General features: G+C 42.7%; 1 protein-coding gene across 2 annotated transcripts in view; it reads left to right on the top strand.

Annotated features, from left to right (window-relative positions):
• LOC115556979 (NFX1-type zinc finger-containing protein 1) overlaps nucleotides 1-15,921 on the top strand; it is a 69,702-nt gene extending 53,781 nt beyond the window's left edge. The window contains exons 2-19 of one of the 2 annotated variants that reach the window (XM_030374460.1): nucleotides 107-181; nucleotides 277-915; nucleotides 1,183-1,417; nucleotides 1,559-1,908; nucleotides 2,027-2,206; nucleotides 2,313-2,419; nucleotides 2,685-2,923; nucleotides 6,254-6,385; nucleotides 7,033-7,190; nucleotides 7,523-7,676; nucleotides 7,830-7,931; nucleotides 8,614-8,831; nucleotides 9,177-9,316; nucleotides 10,005-10,137; nucleotides 10,541-10,708; nucleotides 11,662-11,772; nucleotides 12,144-12,239; nucleotides 12,596-15,921. In XM_030374460.1, coding sequence (XP_030230320.1) covers nucleotides 586-915; nucleotides 1,183-1,417; nucleotides 1,559-1,908; nucleotides 2,027-2,206; nucleotides 2,313-2,419; nucleotides 2,685-2,923; nucleotides 6,254-6,385; nucleotides 7,033-7,190; nucleotides 7,523-7,676; nucleotides 7,830-7,931; nucleotides 8,614-8,831; nucleotides 9,177-9,316; nucleotides 10,005-10,137; nucleotides 10,541-10,708; nucleotides 11,662-11,772; nucleotides 12,144-12,239; nucleotides 12,596-15,043 — 5,301 coding nt within the window. In that variant the 5' untranslated portion in view covers nucleotides 107-181; nucleotides 277-585 and the 3' untranslated portion in view covers nucleotides 15,044-15,921. The remainder of the gene's footprint in view (nucleotides 1-106; nucleotides 182-276; nucleotides 916-1,182; nucleotides 1,418-1,558; nucleotides 1,909-2,026; nucleotides 2,207-2,312; nucleotides 2,420-2,684; nucleotides 2,924-6,253; nucleotides 6,386-7,032; nucleotides 7,191-7,522; nucleotides 7,677-7,829; nucleotides 7,932-8,613; nucleotides 8,832-9,176; nucleotides 9,317-10,004; nucleotides 10,138-10,540; nucleotides 10,709-11,661; nucleotides 11,773-12,143; nucleotides 12,240-12,595) is intronic. The other variant, XM_030374458.1, reaches the window with a different exon arrangement.
• Nucleotides 15,922-21,216: the final 5,295 nt, after the last annotated feature.

Here is a 21,216-nt window from a genome sequence, read left to right as displayed (position 1 = left end):
ATTGTCCTGCACGTATTTACTGCGTCCAGCAGGTGGCAGCGATGGCAGAGCTCTGACTTGATGTTGTTAAACTAACATAATTTTATGCCTTCCTGTTTTTATTTAGCGATTCTTTAAAGTATGGATGGACCAACGAAAAACACAGGGGGTGGGGAATCCATGAAGAGAAATGACGGAAGAGGTAATTTAGAGGATGTCTGAAACATGTCAGTGTAATAGCCTACTACACTCTCTATTGGCTAACAATTCCCCCCCCCCCCCCCCTGATTCATACAGGTGACAACGACTCTTTCAGGGGAGAGACGAGTGCCAGTAGTGAGTCTAGAAATAGCAGAGTAAAAGGAGGAGGAGAACACAGTGGGGGGGAAGACGGCACGGCTGCTACAGGGAGAGCTGGACCATGGGAGGACAGAGGGGGGATAGGAGGAAGAAGAGGAGGTTGGAGGGATCAAAGACGCCCTGATGTGAGTCAAGTAGGCAGAGGACAAGGGAGAGGGACGAGTTGGGGAGGAGGTAGATCATGGAGGGGAGGAGACGCCAGAGGGGGCCGATGTGGTAGTCGGGGTAGGGGGGGGGGGTCGCAGGATGACCTACACGATGCTGACGGAGCTCTCGGAGAAACCGCCCTCCGAGGTGGCCATCACCCTCTCCTCCTCTCCTGCCTTTCAAGAGCTCCTGGAGGAGCGAGATATCCGGCATGAATTTGTGCAGCTGGTTTGCTCTGCCCTGAGCAGGGCCTTCCAGTCCCGCGTGGATAGGAGCACGGTCCAGCACCTTGCTGGTGTGGTGAAGGACAGCGGGTTCCTGCGCACCATCCTCCCGCAATACGTAGGTGGAATGAGTGCAGAGTCCGACCCCACCCGCAGGGAACAGTACCCGCAGCACTTTGACAACATGATAGCTGTCCTGTCTAAGGTACGAGGGCTGCATGGGCAGCTGTACACTAAATGACATCCCAATTGTTGTGCAATGTTTTAACAACCAAAGTGATGGTAAATAGTTGCTGTTAAGTGCAATCAAAGTAAGCCAACAGATTTTGTTGATGGAGAGGAAGTATTGATTATATATATTTGGAGTGTGTCCAGTCAGTGACTTGTGTGCCTAACTTACTCTTTTTAGGATTATGATTATGATTATGGTGAACGTGATTATTATTATAATGTATATAATTTGGAGCTGCAGGTGCTCAGCATCTTCCCAGCCAGCTCAGTCCAGGCTGTGTCTGTGCTGGTGGTTCTCTTGCGGGCCTCTCTCATTGGCCTGAGGGACTCTGGGGTTGACATCGCACGTCCAACTGAAGAAAAGCTGGAAGACATCCAGGCTTTAAGCCAGCAACTCCAAGAGAGATCCAGGGAGGGAAGCCTGCGTTCAGACCGGGACCTCCTTCCACTCTTATCCGACCAACTCGACAACCAAGGTCATCAATTATTAAGAACAGATGTTTACTGTTTAAGACTAGTTTAAAATGCCGGCAAAGATTTAGACTTGAGACTCATTAATTTGTAACATGCTTACAAATGTACTGTAACTGTAATGACGCAAACTGCTTCTTATCCAGGTGAGGAAGATCTGGAGAACTTTCGTACAATACCCATCTATCCAACCAGAGAGGAGTTCCGTGAAAATAAGACACCCTACCTAAGGCCCAACGCCACTACTCGCCAACACGCCAACACAGAAACCTACCTTGACACACACTTCCGACTGCTGAGAGAGGACTTTGTGCGGCCGCTACGTGAGGGGATCCAGAGATTGATCTTCAGCGATTTGGACATGGGGAATACCCAGCAGCTTAAGAAGGAGCGTTTCAACGACATCAGTGTGTACTTTGACGCCAAACTGGAGTCGCCTCTTTGCACACGTTCAGGCTTAGCCTATGTTATCAAATTTGACGTTAAGCCTCTGAAGGTGAGTGTGTGGACCGACGACCAAACAGCTTATATTATTCTATATTATTCACAACAACTTTGAACACTATTTTAATTATGCTGTTATGATGTAATGAAGGAACCACCTTTTTCAACAGTTTGTTCGCTGGGAAAGCTCAAAGCGGTTACTCTATGGTTCTTTGTTGTGCATGTCGTGTGACAATTTTGAGAGCATCCTGTTTGCTACAATATCTGAACGAGAGCTGAAAGACGTGAAGAAAGGCATAATTCAGGTCATCTTTTCTGATGAGAGCAAACAAAAGCTGGCAACCATGCAGGTAGGACTTTGTGTACTTTACTGATTTACTGTGTGTTACTGTGTTGAGTACTAAGGTGGCATTGTATGATGAATATCTAGCAACAATAACCTACCTTTTCCTACAGACCAATCTGCCGTTTCTGATGGTGGAGACGTCTGCCTACTTTGAGGCCTACCGCCATGTTCTGGAGGGCCTGCAGGAAGTACAGGGAGATGAGCTTCCCTTTCAGAGGTTAAACATTTGTTTAATTTTCTGCTAACAAAAAAACACATACAAAGACATTGCATCATACAATGTCTTTGCATGCGTGAGGGTATATTTATAGAAAGATAATATTTAATGTAATACAATACAAACTCACCTCATTAAACCTTACTTTTTAGTCTTCAGTAAGTCAACATCACATTGGGTGCTCTTTTGTTTCCCTGAATCACTTGTATGTCCTTATTTTACAACCAAATCCCCATTGTGTCGTTCCCCAATGTGTCGACTTCAGGTATATAGTGGAGTGCAGCCCAGATGTGCAACCCCCACGGTATCTGAGGGAAGACGACGTGTACAACCTGGAACAGGTGGTAGACCCTAAGAAGAACCAGAAGATCAAGCCCTTTCACTGCCTCAGGCCTGCTGACTGGCCTGCCAAGGAGACCCTCGACCTGGACGAGTCTCAGATGGAAGCCTTTCAATTGGCTCTCACTCAGGAGCTAGCCATCATACAAGGACCCCCTGGCACTGGTAGACACTTCTACTTTAACCATAGATCAAAAATATACATTAATTTGCAATTCAAGTTTTATACATATATTTGTATAAACATACATTTATCTATTTATAGCTGATTTCCGATAGGTACACATATTCTCTGATTTGGCAAAGTCATGCTGGTAGGAGAGGTAAAAAAAGTGGGGGAACACACTGTAGGTCTGTATACATGTGCATGTGTGTGCATCTGAAATCGGATTAGATCTCATTCCAATCCTGGTTTGATCAATTATTGGCAATTCAAGTTTTATTCATATATATATTAGCGCTGTCAAGCGATTAAAATATTTAATCGCGATTAATCGCATTAATGCCATACTTAACTCACGATTAATCGCAAATTATTTTTCTATGCTAAATATCCCTTGATTTCTTTGTCCCATTAATTGTTCTCATTTTAATGCTCTTATCAACATGGAGAAGTGCATCGGCTTGCCTTGTGCAAATGTTTTCTTATTGATAACAACATTGGCATATACTGATCAAAACAGGACGATACAAAAAAAATGCCTATAGTGCAATGAAACGATAAACATACAAACATACTGCCTTGAACATAGCAGTCAGGCTACTGCTTCTTTGTTTTGAGCCAAAGAAAAAAAATATATATACATATATTTTTTTTAATAAATACAATTGCATTAATCGTGCGATAAAAAAATTAAAGGTTGGGTAGGTGATTTGCGAAACGCCAGCAGATTTTGAAAATACACAACTCAAATGGTCCTACCCCCTCTCCTTCAACGCTGACTCTGACTCCACCCATTCCAAGTACCTGGACGCGCAATCATGCACGAGCGCGAACAGAGATGCGCGAGAGCGAGCCAGGCTAGCGTAGGTTTTCGTTTAACAACATGGCACTACATTCAGCTGTAAGTTGCACCCAGTACCGCGGGAAGTAGGAGTGCTGGGGGTGCTGCAACACCCCCTGTCCGAGGCCCTGTCTTATCACAGAAAACGATCATTTCTAAAAACTCCGGCCAAAGTGGAGATTTCTGAAAACGCCGGTTATGTGTTGTCGTGTCAACGGGGAGAAACGGGATTTTAGGTTCTGAAGCGTCACATTATGCACCTGGAAATGCTTAACGTCATGTAAGCGCCCGCTGTACCTTATTGGTCCGAATATGAACACAAACCCCATTGTAAGACGACCTATATTTGGAAAAAAGATTTGAAGACCAGATCCGTTTTTTATGAATAAATAAATTGTATTCATTGAAATAATATACGAAAATAAAAAGGCATCGAATAAAACACTGCATGATTGCCACTAAACAGTAATGCAAATAGGCCGTACTGATGTGTACACCAAAGACTATTCCTGACACTCCTCTGCCCCGCTGTGTTCTCTCTGGCTGTGGTCGCTCCGAACTGTTTCGGCCCGTGGCAAAGCGAGTCATCCTCGCTGCTGTCCAAGGCATTTTGAGACGCAGCATTTATTTAATGCTCATATGACCTAGTGCTGAAAAAAGGTTATATGAAAAAGTGTGAGGGTAGCGGTGGTGCGCTTAACTTGTTCTGTGAGCAGCTGGATGTGAACGATCGATTTTCAACTGTGCGCGCATGCACTGGTGTAATTGAGCTGCGCTGCTATACATCTTTTTTTATCAATGTAACGAGTTGCGAGTCTAGTGCAGGCTGAGGTTTTTTTTTTCCCAGCACCCCCTGCTGAGAATACGTTCTCGCTGCTATGGTTGGACCAGATGTTATAAACATTAAACGGTCACATAAATCATTACTATTTTTAGAAAATGTATGTTTGTTTCATATAATTGTATTGGAAGTCCTGGTTTTCACTAGGTTTGCCGCGGTGTGGACATTTTCACACCGAGTAATACACTCGTCTCCACACCGGTATTACCGAGTATAAACGGTATAAACTTTGAAACTAGGTCAACCGCCACACAAGCATCGGTTTTTAGACCCTTTTCGTCCTTCAGTTGCCGCCAACGTTCGAAAGCAGCGCCTAGGATTATTCTTGATTTCAGTTTTTCTCTTTCAGCGTTTTTATTATCAATTACTCTCTGAAAAAGAGTTTTCCTTCTCTTTGCTGGTGGTGGTGATGTGGTGGGGAACTAGTTAATCCACATTTGGACCTAGCAGTAGAAGACAATTTCCATGGCAGACAAGACGCCACCATCCCCACAACAAACAGGAGCTTGCTCTGGGTCACGAGCTCTGGGTCACGAGTACTGCACGAAGGGGTCGCGCGCGGGGCGCGGGGGAGGGGGAGTGCAGTACGACCGTTTGATTGACGTACTTACTGTCCAATGCAACTCGGTGGCAATGGAAATGATTGGCTGGAGTTTTTCGAGCCCTGCCCGTTCCACAGATGATTGACTTGTTTAATTTTCATGTCAGTACTTCTAACTCAGTGGCTGTAAGCGGGTTATGATAAGGATTTCAAGTAATTTTGCAAAAATGGCCAAAAAAGCAAATCACCTATCCAACCTTTAACACGTTAAAATTGGTTTGCGTTAACGCCGTTAATAACGTGTTTAACTAACAGCACTAATATATATATATATATACATATATATATATATACAAAATCTGAAAATATGTGAACCTATCCGAAATCAGCTGTAAATAAATACATATATATATATATATATATATATATATATATATATATATATATATATATATATATATATATATATATATATAAATAGATGTATTTATTTACAGCTGATTTCGGATAGGTTCACATATTTTCAAATTTGGCAAAGTCATGCTGGTAGGAGAGGTAAACTGTACACATCTGCATGTGTGTGCATCTGAAATCGGATTCGATCTCATTTCAATCCTGGTTTGATCCACATCAATGCTTTTTTAGTAGGATTCGTATCTGGATCAGTTTGTATCTGGATTAAGGTTATCCAATCCAATGTTGCTTTGAAAAACTGGCACAAAATGACGGTGGATTACCTGATCATTGTTAGCAAAAATGGGATTTCCAAATCCGAATCATTCTCATTCAGTTATTGGGATGAATGTCTCTGAATGGTGAGACCCTGTAGTCATGGAATGTCTTATCTAGTGTAGGAGGTGCGGGAATTTATTTGGTCCTGAGTTAATCTGGTGGTCTGGGACGGGTGCATGCTGGAGACGGGGGATCATGCAATTGCTAACGGCCCCCATGCACTTTCAGGCTAGCTAAATCAACAGACTCAGGATAAAACATACTCAAATTAGGGCGGTTTCTACCCGACCTGAGATGATGGTTTCTCAGAAATGTAAAGCTTAGCAAGCATGTCGTGCTGTTGTTAGGCTGTAACTACATTTCTGAACCTTCTATAGGGAAGACCCACGTCGGCCTTAAAATCGCCAAGGCTCTGTTGACCAACCAGGGACTCTGGAGTGCCGATCAGGAGGCTGCGCCAATGCTTGTCGTGTGTTACACAAACCACGCTTTGGACCAGTTCCTGGAGGGTAAGCAGGCACCACTGCCACCACAGCCAATGTGGCCCACCGACCCTTCCTATTGGTCTCAATTCGTCCCTCGACCAGGCCCAACGAGCCTCTCTCACCTCGCGCTACATGGATTAGAAGCAGGAGAAAACACTGAAGAGCTTAATTCTATAGGTGAATCGCTCTCCGCCAACTGCTATGAGCAAACACAATTTTTTGTCTGTATAGATATGAACTGATAATCGATTCCTTACATTTTCCGATAAAGTTACTAAATAAGATTAGAAATAAGTCACATGATTCTTTGAATACACCCATGTTTTGGGCGGATGCTTTGCAGTTCCTTAATCATTGATTTTTTCCAGCTCTATGTACATGATTCTTCTAGATGAGCTTCTTCTTGTCACTCAGCCTATCAGGATGCTCTACATAACACTCTTCAACATGTTTAATGAAGTTTAAGCAATATTGAAAATTAACAAATTCTGGTAAACTTGCACACCTCAGCCTTAATGTCACTTTCACTATATAATTGTAGTGGAATGGGTAAAATCTTTGGAGCATTCTGTGAGAGTACAACCCTGTTCTGCTCATATTCCACTCTACAAATTGCTTCAAACTGCTTTAAGTTTTGCTCTCTTGCTTCGTCTTCCTTTCGATATTTGAAGGTATCCATACATTTCTAAGAAAAGGCATTGTGAGAGTTGGGGGCCGGAGCAACAGCGAGGACCTGAAACCCTTCATCCTGAAACATCTAATGGAAGCCTTCCGTAAGGGGAATTTGGATAGAAAAAGGCCCAACCACCTACGATATGCTTTTACAGAGGTGAGATCCCTTGACAAACTGACCTACCGCTAATCATAGCAACAACAACTAGATAGGAGATCGATCTGTCTGTCTGTCTGTCTGTCTGTCTGTCTGTCTGTCTGTCTGTCTGTCTGTCTGTCTGTCTGTCTGTCTGTCTGTCTGTCTGTCTGTCTGTCTGTCTGTCTGGCTGGCTAACCTAAAGCTCTTCTTGGCTCAAATAATTTTGTTATCCACCTGAGCAACTTTTTGGTTATGTTTTATGTTTCTTTTCGTGTTTATTTGAACACTGTCCTACACAATTACGAATACAATGTTAAATTGATGTTAAATTGATGAACCTTTTTGAATAGATTATAAGCGATCTGCAAAGTGGGGAGCATGAGGTCAATGTTCACTCGGTACAACTACAGTGCAGTCAGAAGGGGGTCCTCCGGGAGAACATTCTACAGAATTACATTTCAGATAGACACTTGCCCAGTCTGGAACCGCCTGCAAGGTACATCCGTAAGTTATTCTAATTTGTGTCTATTATATGAACATACACAAACACCATGCTCATATGGAGCGACTTAATTTGGTGTTTTTTTCGTATTATTCATATGTTATTTTTAATGTACATCATTAATCTTCCATGCAATTCTCAATTCTCCCAACAAGCTGACTGGCATTCAAGAGAAAAAAGGCAGAGTCAGATGGTTGAGTGGTTGGGATTAGGTCCCACATTCTTCCAGCAGGAGGCGGAAGAGGAAGCACATGAAGGTGAGCTTCCTGCTTAACAACAAAATAGTCAACTACTTTAATGGTTGCCGTTCTGGTTCCGTCACTGTTGAAGAAAACAGCCATAAATATTAAACGGCTGTACAAATTTAAAGTTAGGGCTGGCAATTTATTTCATTGCAAAGCATTTTTGTAATTTTCGTACATCCTCTTTACATCCCGAAAGTATTTTCATTCTCTTGCACTCATTGACTGCTGTCTTCCACAAGTCTTTCCAGACCGATTCGCTAATCATGTGTTTTGGGGGAGTGGATTTGGAGGGAGGCCTGAAGGGAGCGAAGGGATTTTTTAGGTTGGATACTATCACCGAATTTCGTCGAGCATACCCTGACAATTGAAAGGAAACATCTTTCAAAGAATTTGATCATAAAATGAAGCTTCAGAACATTTATTGCATGTTTAAATTACATTTAAATTTAAATGAAATGAAATGAAATATATATCTTTTATACATTTTGTAATGTCCCTGGCTACAGTGACTCTTCACAGACTGTATCACAGTAGATAGACATAAGCCAGTACACAAATCTCCTGTAAACTCTATACATAAATTGATGTATTAATTACATACATCAATAAATAAAGTGGGACGGGAAGAAATTATAAGCAGCCACATTTTTAACAAGATAAATAATATTTTAAATTTCTGGTTACAACTCCTCAGACATTGAATCGGACCCAGAAGCGGAAGCGGATGAGATGATCCAGATCGCTGAGGAAGCAGACCAGATTCACAATGAGCGATTTATCGAAGACAGCTCTGAGCGTCCAAATGCGAGGATGATCAGGCAGAAGGAAGTGCACCAGGCAGAGGAACAGATTCTTGCAATGAACTTTAAGAACGTCCCCCAAAAGAGGGACCAGAGTGACCAGGAATGGCAGGTAAAGTTGCCAGCATTGTGTCTGTTGAACAGTGATGTCATGCATCTTTAATCCATCTTTTATAAATTCCTAGCTGCTTTTTTAAGTTTTTTGTTTAACATGTCAATGCAGCTAAGACGTGCCTCATAAAATAAAAAAAGGAAAATTGGAGCTCCTTGCTCAACGGCAATGGGAGTATTTAGGAAGATTAATAGACCATAACCGTATCATAAATTTCACTCGCTAAACCTTTAACTTATTCATCTGAAATAATACAGTGATCTAAGTAATCGTAGTTCTTTCATACTTTGGAATTGTAACCTAGAATAAAACCCAGTTAAAAACGTGTTATTCTGAATTGTTCAGATGCAGAGAAACCAGAGGAAAAGTATCAAGAGAAAATTCCGGAAGGAACTGGATAAGGAATCGGATATGACCGAAGCAGAGGAATTGGCCATATTAGACATTTGGCAACTGAGTTTGGCCGAACGATGGCGACTTTATCGGTATGGGTCAACTTTTTTCACTTTCACTTCCGCATGACGTTTTTTTTTAATTATTTAAGGGGGAAGGAGTTCACCCATTTTTTTTTTTTAAAAAAGCATCATGTGCAGATAGTCTTTTCTGAAAGGAAATTACAATTTTTAATGTAAAGTGCTCTCTAGCACCATCCTGACCCCCAACATCTGTCCAGAAAGCCATGCTTCTTGTGGTCTTATTGTTGTTAAAACTGCCCCGACCAACCAGTAGGGGTCGCTAATGCAGCGACCAGGACACAAACCATTCTATGCCTGCCTAACCTAATCTATGATCACAGATACTGTAGGACCATTATTGAGAATAAAAAACCTGTTTTATCAATAGACAGTGGCAGTCTATCTGTCCAACAACACGACTGTGATATACTGTGTCAACATAAAGCCAATAAAAACAAAGATGAGCTTGTTCATCGTCATTTAACAGTATGCAAAAGTATATATATCTAAAAAAAAAGTAGGCTTTATTTCTAGATCTCTGTGGCCCAGTGGTAGAGAACCTCTGCTTCATGGGATACAACTTTCTTTCAAGTTTTGTAACAAAAATGGTATCCCTAAAAGGACGGCATGACGTCCACGGGGTCCAAGTTCTGAAGTTCCTGATGAGGATCGTAAAGGAAAATGGTGTGTTTTTCTCTCCCCACGTCATCTTCTGCAGGCTATGGGTGTCACGCTACAGGTCTTTTCTGCAAGATCAACTTCAGAAGTCCATGGAGAAATACCAGAACACAGTGGAAAGGTTGGAGGAGGTGCAGCTCAACGAGAAAATCTGCCTCCTCCGCAACGCCAAGGTATAACCACAGCTATTATAGACTGAGAGAGTTATGCCATCCAGGATGAAGGAACATGAAAGGAAAGAGACTGCAGTATCATGCTTGAGAACCGCGGGTAGTGTGCTAGACTGTGTGTAACGCACGGAGATGGGATTTTAATCTCCATCTACTTAAGCTTTAAGTGGGCTATTCACAGGGTATTGGGAATTCACTATTATATGCAATCAATGTTATCGATGGATGTCATATAACCTCCATTTTCGAGCACACTTCCTACACTCATTTGCACCCCTGGTGGTCAATGCACATATACAGCCAAGTTAATTATCTTTTTATTAGAACACCTTTTGGTAAAACTAAGACTTACGATTCAAGAGGTTTCATTTGCCAAACATCAAAATGTTGTGTAATGCCCAACCAGGTCATCGGCATGACGACCACAGGGGCGGCCAAGTTCCGTAAGATCTTGCAGGAAGTGCGTCCGCGGCTGGTAATAGTGGAGGAGGCTGCTGAGGTGTTGGAGGCCCACACCATCACCTCTCTGAACCCAGAGTGTCAGCACCTCATCCTCATCGGAGACCACCAGCAGGTACTACTACAACAACAACAACAACAACAACAGCAACAACAGCTACAACAACAGAGAACAATGTTGGGTCTTAAAGCTGCACCATGTCACTTCAGCACTTTAGTTAAAGGGTCTCTGGTGATTAGCCAATACAAGCCAGTTGATACAGACAACTGAGAGGGCTGGTAGGGTGATCAATCGATCCATCTATCTTTATATCAACTTCAATTCAATTTCTTTATTGGCTTGAAAGATACATGTTCAAGAAAATGTAAATGTTGCCAAAGCATGTACCAAAAGTAGAAGATCTAGATACCATAATATTATAAATCCTACTTTCATGCATCTGGGTGGACAATACCCCGTGTGATGTCACCACACTGTTGACTTTGAAACAGCTTGTACTGGCAAATCAACATCATCACACCTGCTTGTGAAATAGAGGCCATTTAAAAGGAAAAGGGAATAACGAATAAAGCCCTTTCCCTGGGAATATTCCCTTTGTCACTATAATGTGGACACATTAGGATAACTAAATCTGATGATTCAAGATTCAAAGGATTTTATTTTTCTCATACAGGATGAGTGTAATGTTTGTGTGACATACTCTGTATTCTATACTCAGTACTCTATTGCAAGCTCCATACCTGAGGGGGTTAGATTAGGGGTGCAGAGTCAAACTACAACAAGTGAAATATAGCACAGTCAATAATTCCCGCTTGATTAGAAGCGTCAATCACATATGCTGTAAGTAAAGCAACTTGAGACATTATTACTCAAATGAAAGTTGTAGTATTTTGCGGGGTTTATTGGAAAAAGAAAATCCAATGCTGTCTCTGTTAGAACACATGAATGACATATTTCTATTATCACTCGAGCAGGCTGCTGTTCAAAGACCAAGGCCCTAAAGGGGACATGCCTTGAACTAAAACACATATATACGTATACACATATGATATTTTCTCTCCTGGTAGCTGCGGCCTAGTGCTACAGTGTACGATCTGGCTAAGAACTTCAGTCTGGAGGTTTCCATGTTCGAGAGGCTGGTGAAAACTGGTTTCCCTTTCGTCAGGCTCAACTATCAGGTTGGTACGATGGCAGCCTTTTGCCTTTATTTATAGGGCTGAAAATATTCACTCTTCTCTATCAGAGAGTATGAAATGTTGTAGACATGAGTTGTAGACCTAAATATATGCATTGATGTGATGTGTGTTAATATGTATGGGTCTTTCTACAATACAAAACCTATTTAAAATAAATAAAACATGTTGAAACAATGAAAGCAAAACCAAATGCTATATAATATTATATTTTCTGAATTTGGGTTCAACACTTCACTGTTGTCCCTTATCAGTTTGTAAGCAAAAGTTCAATCGAAGACGGGCTGTTTTGATGTTCTCTTAATGTGTGTGTGTGTGTGTGTGTGTGTGTGTGTGTGGGTGGTCGTCGGGTCAAGCATCGCATGAGGCCCGACATCGCCCGCCTCCTGACTCCTCACATCTACCCCGAGCTGGAGAACCACCCGTCAGTCATGGACTACGACAATGTCAAGGTGCTTGTTGAATCCACTGCCTCTGCCTCAGGGTGGCAGACATCTTCTGCTCTCTCCTCAAGCAGTACACACTTACTGGCCTGAGGCTTTTACATCTATTTAGAGGGATTCAGAACGTATGACCTTATGAGGGGAGATGGCGTTTCCAGTGGGTGTTTTTGTTTGTTAGCGCATTTGATCTATTGATCTGATATTATTTTACTATCAACTAGTTTTCTTTGTCCCTTCTACATTTGAAATTGTATCCTAACGTCTCTCTTTCCTCCAAATAAATGTATTTTAATACTTGTATATGTCCAAATAGATGACCCTTTCAGAGCCATAATGTATATTCTCGATTGTCTGCTTCATCACAGGGCATCCAAACCAACCTGTTCTTCCTGGAGCACAGCCACCTAGAGGAAAACCTCAGAGATGGGAAAAGTCACGAGAACAAACATGAAGCCATGTTTGTAGTTGCTCTGTGTCGCTACCTTCTGATGCAGGACTACAATCCAGAACAGATTACTATCCTCACCACGTACAGCGGACAGCTCTTCTGCCTGCGCAATATGATGCCCTCCTCCGAGTTTGCAGGGGTCAAAGTGCATGTGGTAGACAAGTACCAAGGTGAGGAGAACGACATTGTCTTGCTGTCTCTGGTCCGCAGCAACACCATTGGCAGTGTGGGCTTCTTGAGCATCCCCAACCGCGTCTGCGTGGCATTATCACGCGCCAAGAAAGGCCTCTACTGCATCGGAAACAGTGCAATACTGAGCAAAGTCAGACTGTGGAGCAATATCTTCGGCACCTTGAAAGAGAAGGAACAGATGGGCAAAGCGCTCACTTTGTGCTGTCAGAACCACCCAGAAAAACAGATCCAGGCCGCCTGCTCTGAGGACTTCAAACAAGCCCCCGAAGGGGGGTGTTTGACGCCTTGTGAGTTCCGCTTGGACTGTGGCCATGTTTGTGCTCGAGTATGCCATCCTTACGACCCCCAGCACAAGAAGTACAAGTGTGAGAAAGACTGTGAGAGAAAACTATGTTATCAGGGACACAAGTGCCCATTGGCTTGTCACCATCCATGCCCCGCATGTCCGGTGGAGATTGAGAAGACCATACCAGGTTGTAGGCACAAGCAAATGGTCCCTTGCTACATGGACCCTGCTTGCTTCAAATGCAATGAGCCCTGTGAGAAAACTCTCCAGTGCGGACATCAGTGCAAAGGAAAGTGTGGGGGTCCATGTACAATTGATTGCAAGGTAATGGTCCCCCTCATTCTCGAGTGTGGACACACCCAGAGTGATAACTGCTTCTACGAGACAAAGGACTATGAGCCCAACTGTAGGACCCCATGTGACCTACAGCTGAAATGCGGCCACAGCTGTACTGGTACTTGCTACGAATGCAACCAGGGGCGCTATCACCTCCCTTGCTCCTACCAGTGTGAACGTCTGCTCATTTGTTCCCATAAGTGCAGGGAACCTTGCACCGGTGAGTGCCCTCCATGCAAGCTGCCCTGCGAGAACGTCTGCATCCACAGCAAGTGCAAGAAACGTTGTGGACAACCCTGTGCCCCTTGCGCAGAGCCTTGCGCCTGGCAATGTCTGCACCAAAGTTGCAGCAAGCTTTGCCACGAACCTTGTGACCGCCCGCCATGCACAAGGCCCTGTCTCAAAATGCTAGGCTGCGGCCACACCTGCATAGGCCTCTGTGGTGACAAATGTCCAACCAAATGTCGCATCTGTGATCACGACGAGGTCACAGAAATATTCTTTGGCTCTGAGGACGATCCCGAGGCCTACTTCATTCAACTGGAGGACTGCAGTCACATTGTTGAGTCCAAAGCTATGGACACATACATGGAGATGGACCAGAAGTCAGAGGACAACAAGCAGATGGTCATCAAACTGAAAGAGTGCCCCAGATGTCGCACTCCGATCCGCAGGAACCTTCGCTACGGCTCTCACATCAACCGCAGCCTGGCTGAGATAGAGAAAGTCAAGGAGAAGATAAATGGACACAAGATAGATATTGAAACTAAAAGAAACACCATCAAAGTGCAATGGGAAACCAATCACAGACAACTTCTTACATATTTGCCATACAAATGTCAAGATCAAGTTCAAAGCCAATTGTCAGAGTCAGATCTCACCGCTAATGATTTGCTGGGTCTGGAACATACAATGCTCTTCATGGAGAGAGCCGCCATGCTTCTCAAGATCCAAAGAAAGGAGATGACTGGAAACCACCGCCTCTGTTTCACAGACAAAGTCGATGTGTTCCTCCAATGGCTTCTTCACCCAAATCAGAAATTCACTGAACAACAAGTCTCAGATTTGCAAAAAGAGCTGCAGAGAGTCACCCTTTTGGCTGAACTCAATGCGCGGTGCACAATGGCAAGAGAACAAATTACAAAAATCCAGGCTGAGGTAGATGCTATCAGGAGGGTTCTGGATAAGATTGACTCATTCACCGAACAAGACGCAGACCAAGTGAAGCTAGCCCTAAAGGATATAGAAGAAAAGATCCCCTACACGGGCCTTGGCATTAGTGATGAGGAGAAGGCGATGGTCGTCTCAGCTCTGAAGTTGCCACCTGGTCACTGGTACAAGTGTCCCAACGGCCATGTCTATATCATAACGGAGTGCGGTGGGGCAATGGAGAGCAGCCGCTGCCCAGACTGTGATGCCACTATCGGTGGACAGAGTCACGCTTTGGCCAGTGGAAACCAGGTCGCCTCAGAGATGGACGGAGCGCAGCACGCAGCTTGGTCTGAGGGCAATAATCTGTTGAATTTTGATCAATTAGACTTAAGTGACTAAAACACGACCACCTGTTGGCTGACCAGGATTTTGGATGTGGGGATTGTTAATTGGTTGGTAGGTTGACAGGTTTAGCAGGTCGGCAAGTTAATTCGACTACTTTTACCTACTCTGTAGTAGGTTTACATACAGCAAAATTGTCATATGCAAGAATGTTGGAAGATTATATGGGTATAATGATAAGAATACTATAACTTTAATGCTATGGTAAAAATTGTTTTTTATTCTTTTTAGATACACACATGCCTAAAAACATATGCACACAATGTATAAATAACATGGCTACACTGGATCAATTAGAAAATATATCTTTACGAGGAGTATTACATTTGAAAAACTGATGATGCTTTCTTTCTTGTTCATGCTTGAAGTGTTGTACTTCATTTATTACATAAACACAGTCCAGCCTCCTAGCTTAAAACAAAATCAACTGCTTGCACTGCGATGAATCAAAGGACAGCTTTGTTGGGGAAAAAGCACAACCTACTAAAATAGCATTGTCAAGGCAAGTGATGAAAACAATCACATTTTAAATGGATGTCTTGCAAAGTTACCGAGGGGGGCAATAATGGACAAAAATGCTTGCAATGAAATATAAGAATATATTTATGCTAAATGATTATCTCATATATCTTGTTAATATGCTCATTGTCACAATTGCAGTAGACCGGTAGGCCTACTTATACCAGGTCTGGTAGAACCAGGAGTGTGTGTAGATAGCACCAAAAAAAAAAAAATCAAGAAAGGGATTTTCTAATCATTTTCCTGTGAGGAGAAGAAGAGTCTGATCAAAAAGGAAAGAACAAGGTCATTATTGTAGAGAGAAATGCTGTCAAAATAAAGTTTTCCATCCTGTAAATAAAACAAAAAAAGAAAAACAATCGTCATTTTTTATTATGTTTCAGAGAGGTCATCTCTCCGAAGTTCAACACTGCAATCAATTATGGAAGGTTGAAACCCCTTACGGAAAACAAACTGAATCGGTTGTGTCAACTAGGAGGGGGGAGGGGGAGGTATATGATTTGTGAACTCTGACGGTGCCCAGGGAACAGCTCTGAAATACTCTCAGATACCCTATATGTGATGAATCAATACAGTGCTAATCAACAACTTTAGGAGAACATCACTTATCTCATCTTGGAACTTTTAAGATTTTCCTCTTAAAGGAAAATTATATTAGTTGATGAAAAACAAAGTTGGATAGATCTATAAAATACTTAAATAAGGTAAAAAAAAAAAGAAAAGACTATCAATAGTAACACTTCGGTGTTGGCCGGTGGTCGTCGGGCACGAGGCCCGCCATCGCCTGCCTCCTGACCCCACACATCTACCCTGAGCTGGAGTACTACCCGTCAGCCATGGACTACGATAACGTCAAGGTGATTGTTGAATCCACTGCTGCTCTCTCCTCCAGCAGTACACACCTACCGGCCTGAGGCGTTTATCTTTTTCTATTTGGAGGGATTCAGAACGTCTGACCTTTCCAGTGTGTGTGTTATTACGTAGTTCTTCAAGGAAAGGGTTCAAATCCGGGATTGCTTTTAACTCAGTTTATTGTTAAAGTCTGCATGTTTCGGCATGGTAACTGACTATGGAACGAAAGTCTAGGAATCGTGTTGAACACGTGTGAGAGATAATAACTCTAGCTACTACGGGCCACGGGCAGAGGCCCGTGACCCTTCGCGGGTGTCGCTGAAAATCTCTGACGCTCTCCACCTCGAGTGCACAAGTAGAGACCGTCAAGTGGGCGTGGCCTAGTGGGCGTGGCCGGTGTGCCGTAATGTCTTCGGCTTCTTCATATATCTAAAAGGTGCTGCTATCTGTGGCTGGAGCAGCCTCCAATAAGGTCTTGCTCCCCTTGTATATGTTTGGTCCTGCTTCATTGGGTCTATGTGTGGGTAGCTTAGATTCTTAAAATACGTAACAGTGTGTTTGTGTGTGTTAGTGCTGTGACATTTGATCTATTCAGACTACTTTTCTTTGCCCCTTCTACAATTACAGAGTCTCCTTACTACTAATTGAATGTATTTTAATACTTTTATATCTCCAAATAGATGATCCTTTCAGGGCCATAATGTATATTCTCTATTGTCTGCTTTATCACAGGGCATCCAGACCAATCAGTTATTCCTGGAGCACAGCCACCTAGAGGAAAACCTCAGAGATGAGAAGAGTCAAGAGAACAAACATGAAGCCATGTTTGTAGTTGCTCTGTGTCGTTATCTTCTGATGCAGAACTACAATCCAGAAAAGATTACTATCCTCACCACGTACAGCGGCCAGCTCTTCTGCCTGCGCAATATGATGCCCTCCTCTGAGTTTGCAGGGGTCAAAGTGCATGTGGTTGACAAGTACCAAGGGGAGGAGAACGACATTGTCTTGCTATCTCTGCTCCGAAGCAACGCCAAGGGAATTGTGCGCGTCTTGAGCATCCCCAACCGCGTCTGCTTGGCATTATCACGCACCAAGAAAGGGCTCTACTGCATCGTTAACAATACAATATGAGTAAAGTCAAACCTTCGCTACGGCTCTCACATCAACCGCAGCCTGGCCGACATAGAGACAGTCAAGGAGAAGATAAATGGACACAAGATAGATATTGAAACTGAAAGCAACACCCTCAAAGTGCAATGGGAAACCAACAGACAACTTCTTACACATTTGCCAAACATAGGTAATGAGCTTGTTCAAAGCCAATTGTCAGCGTCACATCTACCCGCTAATGAACTGCTGGTAGTGGAACATACAATGCTCTTCATGGAGAGAGCCGCCATGCTTCTGAAGGTCCAGAAGGTGGAGATGACTGGTAACCACAGCCTCCGTTTCACAGACAAAGTCGATGTGTTCCTCCAAAGGCTTCTTGACCCAAAACCGAAATTCACTGAACCACAAGTCTCAGATTTGCGAAAGGAGCTGCAGAGGCTCACTCTGTTGGCTGAACTCAATACACGGTGCACAATGGCAGACCAAAGACGACAAATAACAAAAATCCAGGCTGGAGTAGATGATATCAGGAAGGTTTTGGATAAGATTGACCCTTTCACCGAACAAGACGCACTCAAAGTGAAGCTGGCCTTACTGAATCTAGATGAAAAACTCCCCTACACGGGCCTAGGAATTAATGATAAGGAGAGGGAGATGGTCGTCTCAGCTCTGAAGTTTCCACCTGGTCACTGGTACAAGTGTCCAGTGGAAACCAGGTCGCCTCAGAGATGGATGGAGCGCAGCACGGCTTGGTCTGAGGGCAATAATCTGTTGAATTATGGTTAAATAGACTTTAATGACTAAAACACGATCACCTGTTTCGCTGTGAAAGGGTTGGTTTGTTCTCTTGTTTCCGTGTTGGTAGGTTGACTTTCTTTTTTCGGTTTAGTTTCTGAGGCACGTTGATTTTTAAAAATGTTTGACAATTAATCACTGTAACCGGGTTTCCACCCAAATTAAATGGAACTTGAGTTACACAGAATTACACAGAGATATTCCCTGATACCTATGTTCGTGCGGTTAAAACACGGCTCTTGTTATAGACAAAAATGTTGGGTGATTATATAGGTGTAATGATCTGAAATACTACTATGCCTGTGTCTTTTATGCTTTGGTCAAAATGTAAGCCTGGTTGTGTTTCAGCAATAGAGGGGAGCAATGCATTTGTAAAGAAAAAAAATTAAGTGTGCGATTCCAAGTTGTTTTCATTCATTCACATTTACATTTAGGGCATTTACCGACATCTTTACAGGCTTAAAACCTTCACGATTTTCATATGAGAGGATCATTATAATAGTCAGTTGATAAAAACGCAAAGTTGGATGTATCTATGATAAAATACCTAAAATAATCTGAACAAATCTAAATGACTATTGGCCAATCGTAATAGCTAGGGATCATTATTGATTGTTCAATAGAACGTTACAATAAATTCGAAAATCCGAGGATAAGATATTTACAATAAATATAGATACTATAACAGAAATATAGGTTTAATATAGCCTATTGCTTTTTATATAGGATTGTAATTAATTATAATTTATTATTATTATTATAATTATTAATCAGCATAATTGATATTTGCAATGAAAATTACAAATGAAACAGAAAACGAATGAAGAGCAAGGTACGTTTTATTACTCTGTTTTCTGGGAATAATTGACACAAGCAGAAACCAGAAAACAAGCCGTTTTTTCGTTTTGACAAGAAAACGAAAATCAAAATTTCTTCGTTTTGTCAAAAAAACAAAAATCAAAATTTCAGTTTGTATATTCGTTTTTTGGTTCTTACTGAGCAAAACGAATTTACCACTCAATATCTGGTTTCCGCCGGTGGGCGGGTCCTCTTATTGGCTAGCGTGCTTCGTTGACCTGTGCTCTTCATAATAAAAGTTCTTCCATTTGATAATGTCGACAAAAATATTACTGTATTATAGACACTAGCAGACACAGAGGACCACACCACCCACAGTCAAGACTGACACGGCTTCAAATAACAATAGTATTCATAATCATTTGAAAATGAGAACCTATGAAGTTATGATGACTTCAGTGCAGTTGATGTGTAGCCACAGTTAATACATGCAGAGTAGACCTGACGGCTTTGCTACGACATCATTGTCCGGCTCTGAACTCTGCGCTCTGTGCGCGTTCACATCAAACAGGGTTGCCAACTTTGGGACTTTGGCTGGAGTGAGTCTCTAAAATATTAGTGTGAGCGGCAAATTTTTTGGACGACCCTTAACCCTAAAAAAATGTACTAACAAAATAGTCCTCGTTTAGTATAAAGCCTCATCTATGAAAAAAAGTTAAAGAATGGAAACGCTTTTTCAAAATGTACAATCTGGGCCACCTTGAATCATTTGGGGAATTTAAAAGTGCCACTCGCCCGATTCTCAAGCATTCCAAGATATACCCTGGGCTAGGCTCTACCCCCTGTGAAAATCGACAAGATATACTATTTTGGATAGGCAAACGTCCCACCAATACTTATACCACTTGCTTACTCTCTATATGTCATTCATGGTTTTATTTTTATAATTTTTATTTTACTTTACATTTAATTCTTCATAATTCAGGCATTACAGAACTTTCATGGTCATAAATAAAAAATACGAACTGCAGTTTAATTTCTTTGTTTGTTCTTGAATTGAAGTAGAATGGAGAAAAGGCTCATGGGATTGGGAAATGCGTTTATCCAATAAACAGATGGAGGTCAAGTCTATTTTCGGAAATGTAGGGGGATATATTAGTGGCCCCACGTCGTATGGTATGACCCAAGATACGTCAGACAGAGAAAGCGCGCAAATTCGACGGTACCACCTTGTCATTTGTTTACCCAGGTGCCATGGCAACACCATTGCTACCTCTCATTGGCTGAATCTTTGAGAACGTTGTAGACTCAATCGATATAAGGTGGCAGGGAGACGAAGGTCTGTTCGTTTGTATATTTTATTTACGTAACCATATTTTTGTTTTATGTTAAAAAAAAAGAATCAAAGAACCAGTTCTTCTTGTTTTGGGGAACAAGTTCTTGTCGTTCACGTTCGGGATTCATTCGTTGTGAACGAATCGGTCGCGACCGACCCATCCCCAAACGCGCATCAGTGGGCTCCGACTCCGGCTCTGAACTCTCTCTGACCTTTTCAAACGCAACTTAGTATCATGTGCGTGGTTTTCAGCGAATCAACGATCAGAGAATACTGCCGTGATCACGTTGTAGGTAGGCAGATGATACAGCTGTTAGTCTGCTCCCGCAGAAAATGAACGGGAGGATTTTTTATTTTGGCGTGACATTTCTTGCGTGTGCGTGACAGCATGAGATTGATGGTGAAAGCGTGAGAGTCACGCCAGGGGCGTGACTGTTGGCAACCCTGCATCAAAGGAGCTGCGATCGCGGGCTGCAGATTTCCTCACAGCCTGAGAGCCAGGGGCGGATCTACTGGGGTGGCATAGGGTGGCAACTGCCACCCTAAAAAAAGCCTTGCCACCCCAGCTGCCACCCCAGTTGGCAGTGCCAAATTCATTTTTTTTTTTTTTTTTTGCTTTTACAAGTCATTTACGAAAGCGAGTTTCAAATGTCCGACTGCAAGTGAATGCAACCAGGAAATATTGCCCCATCCCGCCTGCCCCCCCCCCCCCCCCCCCCCTCCCCGAGACTCCCGCCGGCACTGATTTTGATTACAAGGA

This window comes from Gadus morhua, chromosome 13 (assembly GCF_902167405.1).
Source record: "Gadus morhua chromosome 13, gadMor3.0, whole genome shotgun sequence".
NCBI classification, from domain to species: domain Eukaryota; kingdom Metazoa; phylum Chordata; class Actinopteri; order Gadiformes; family Gadidae; genus Gadus; species Gadus morhua.
This window is presented reverse-complemented; position numbering and strand designations above follow the sequence as displayed.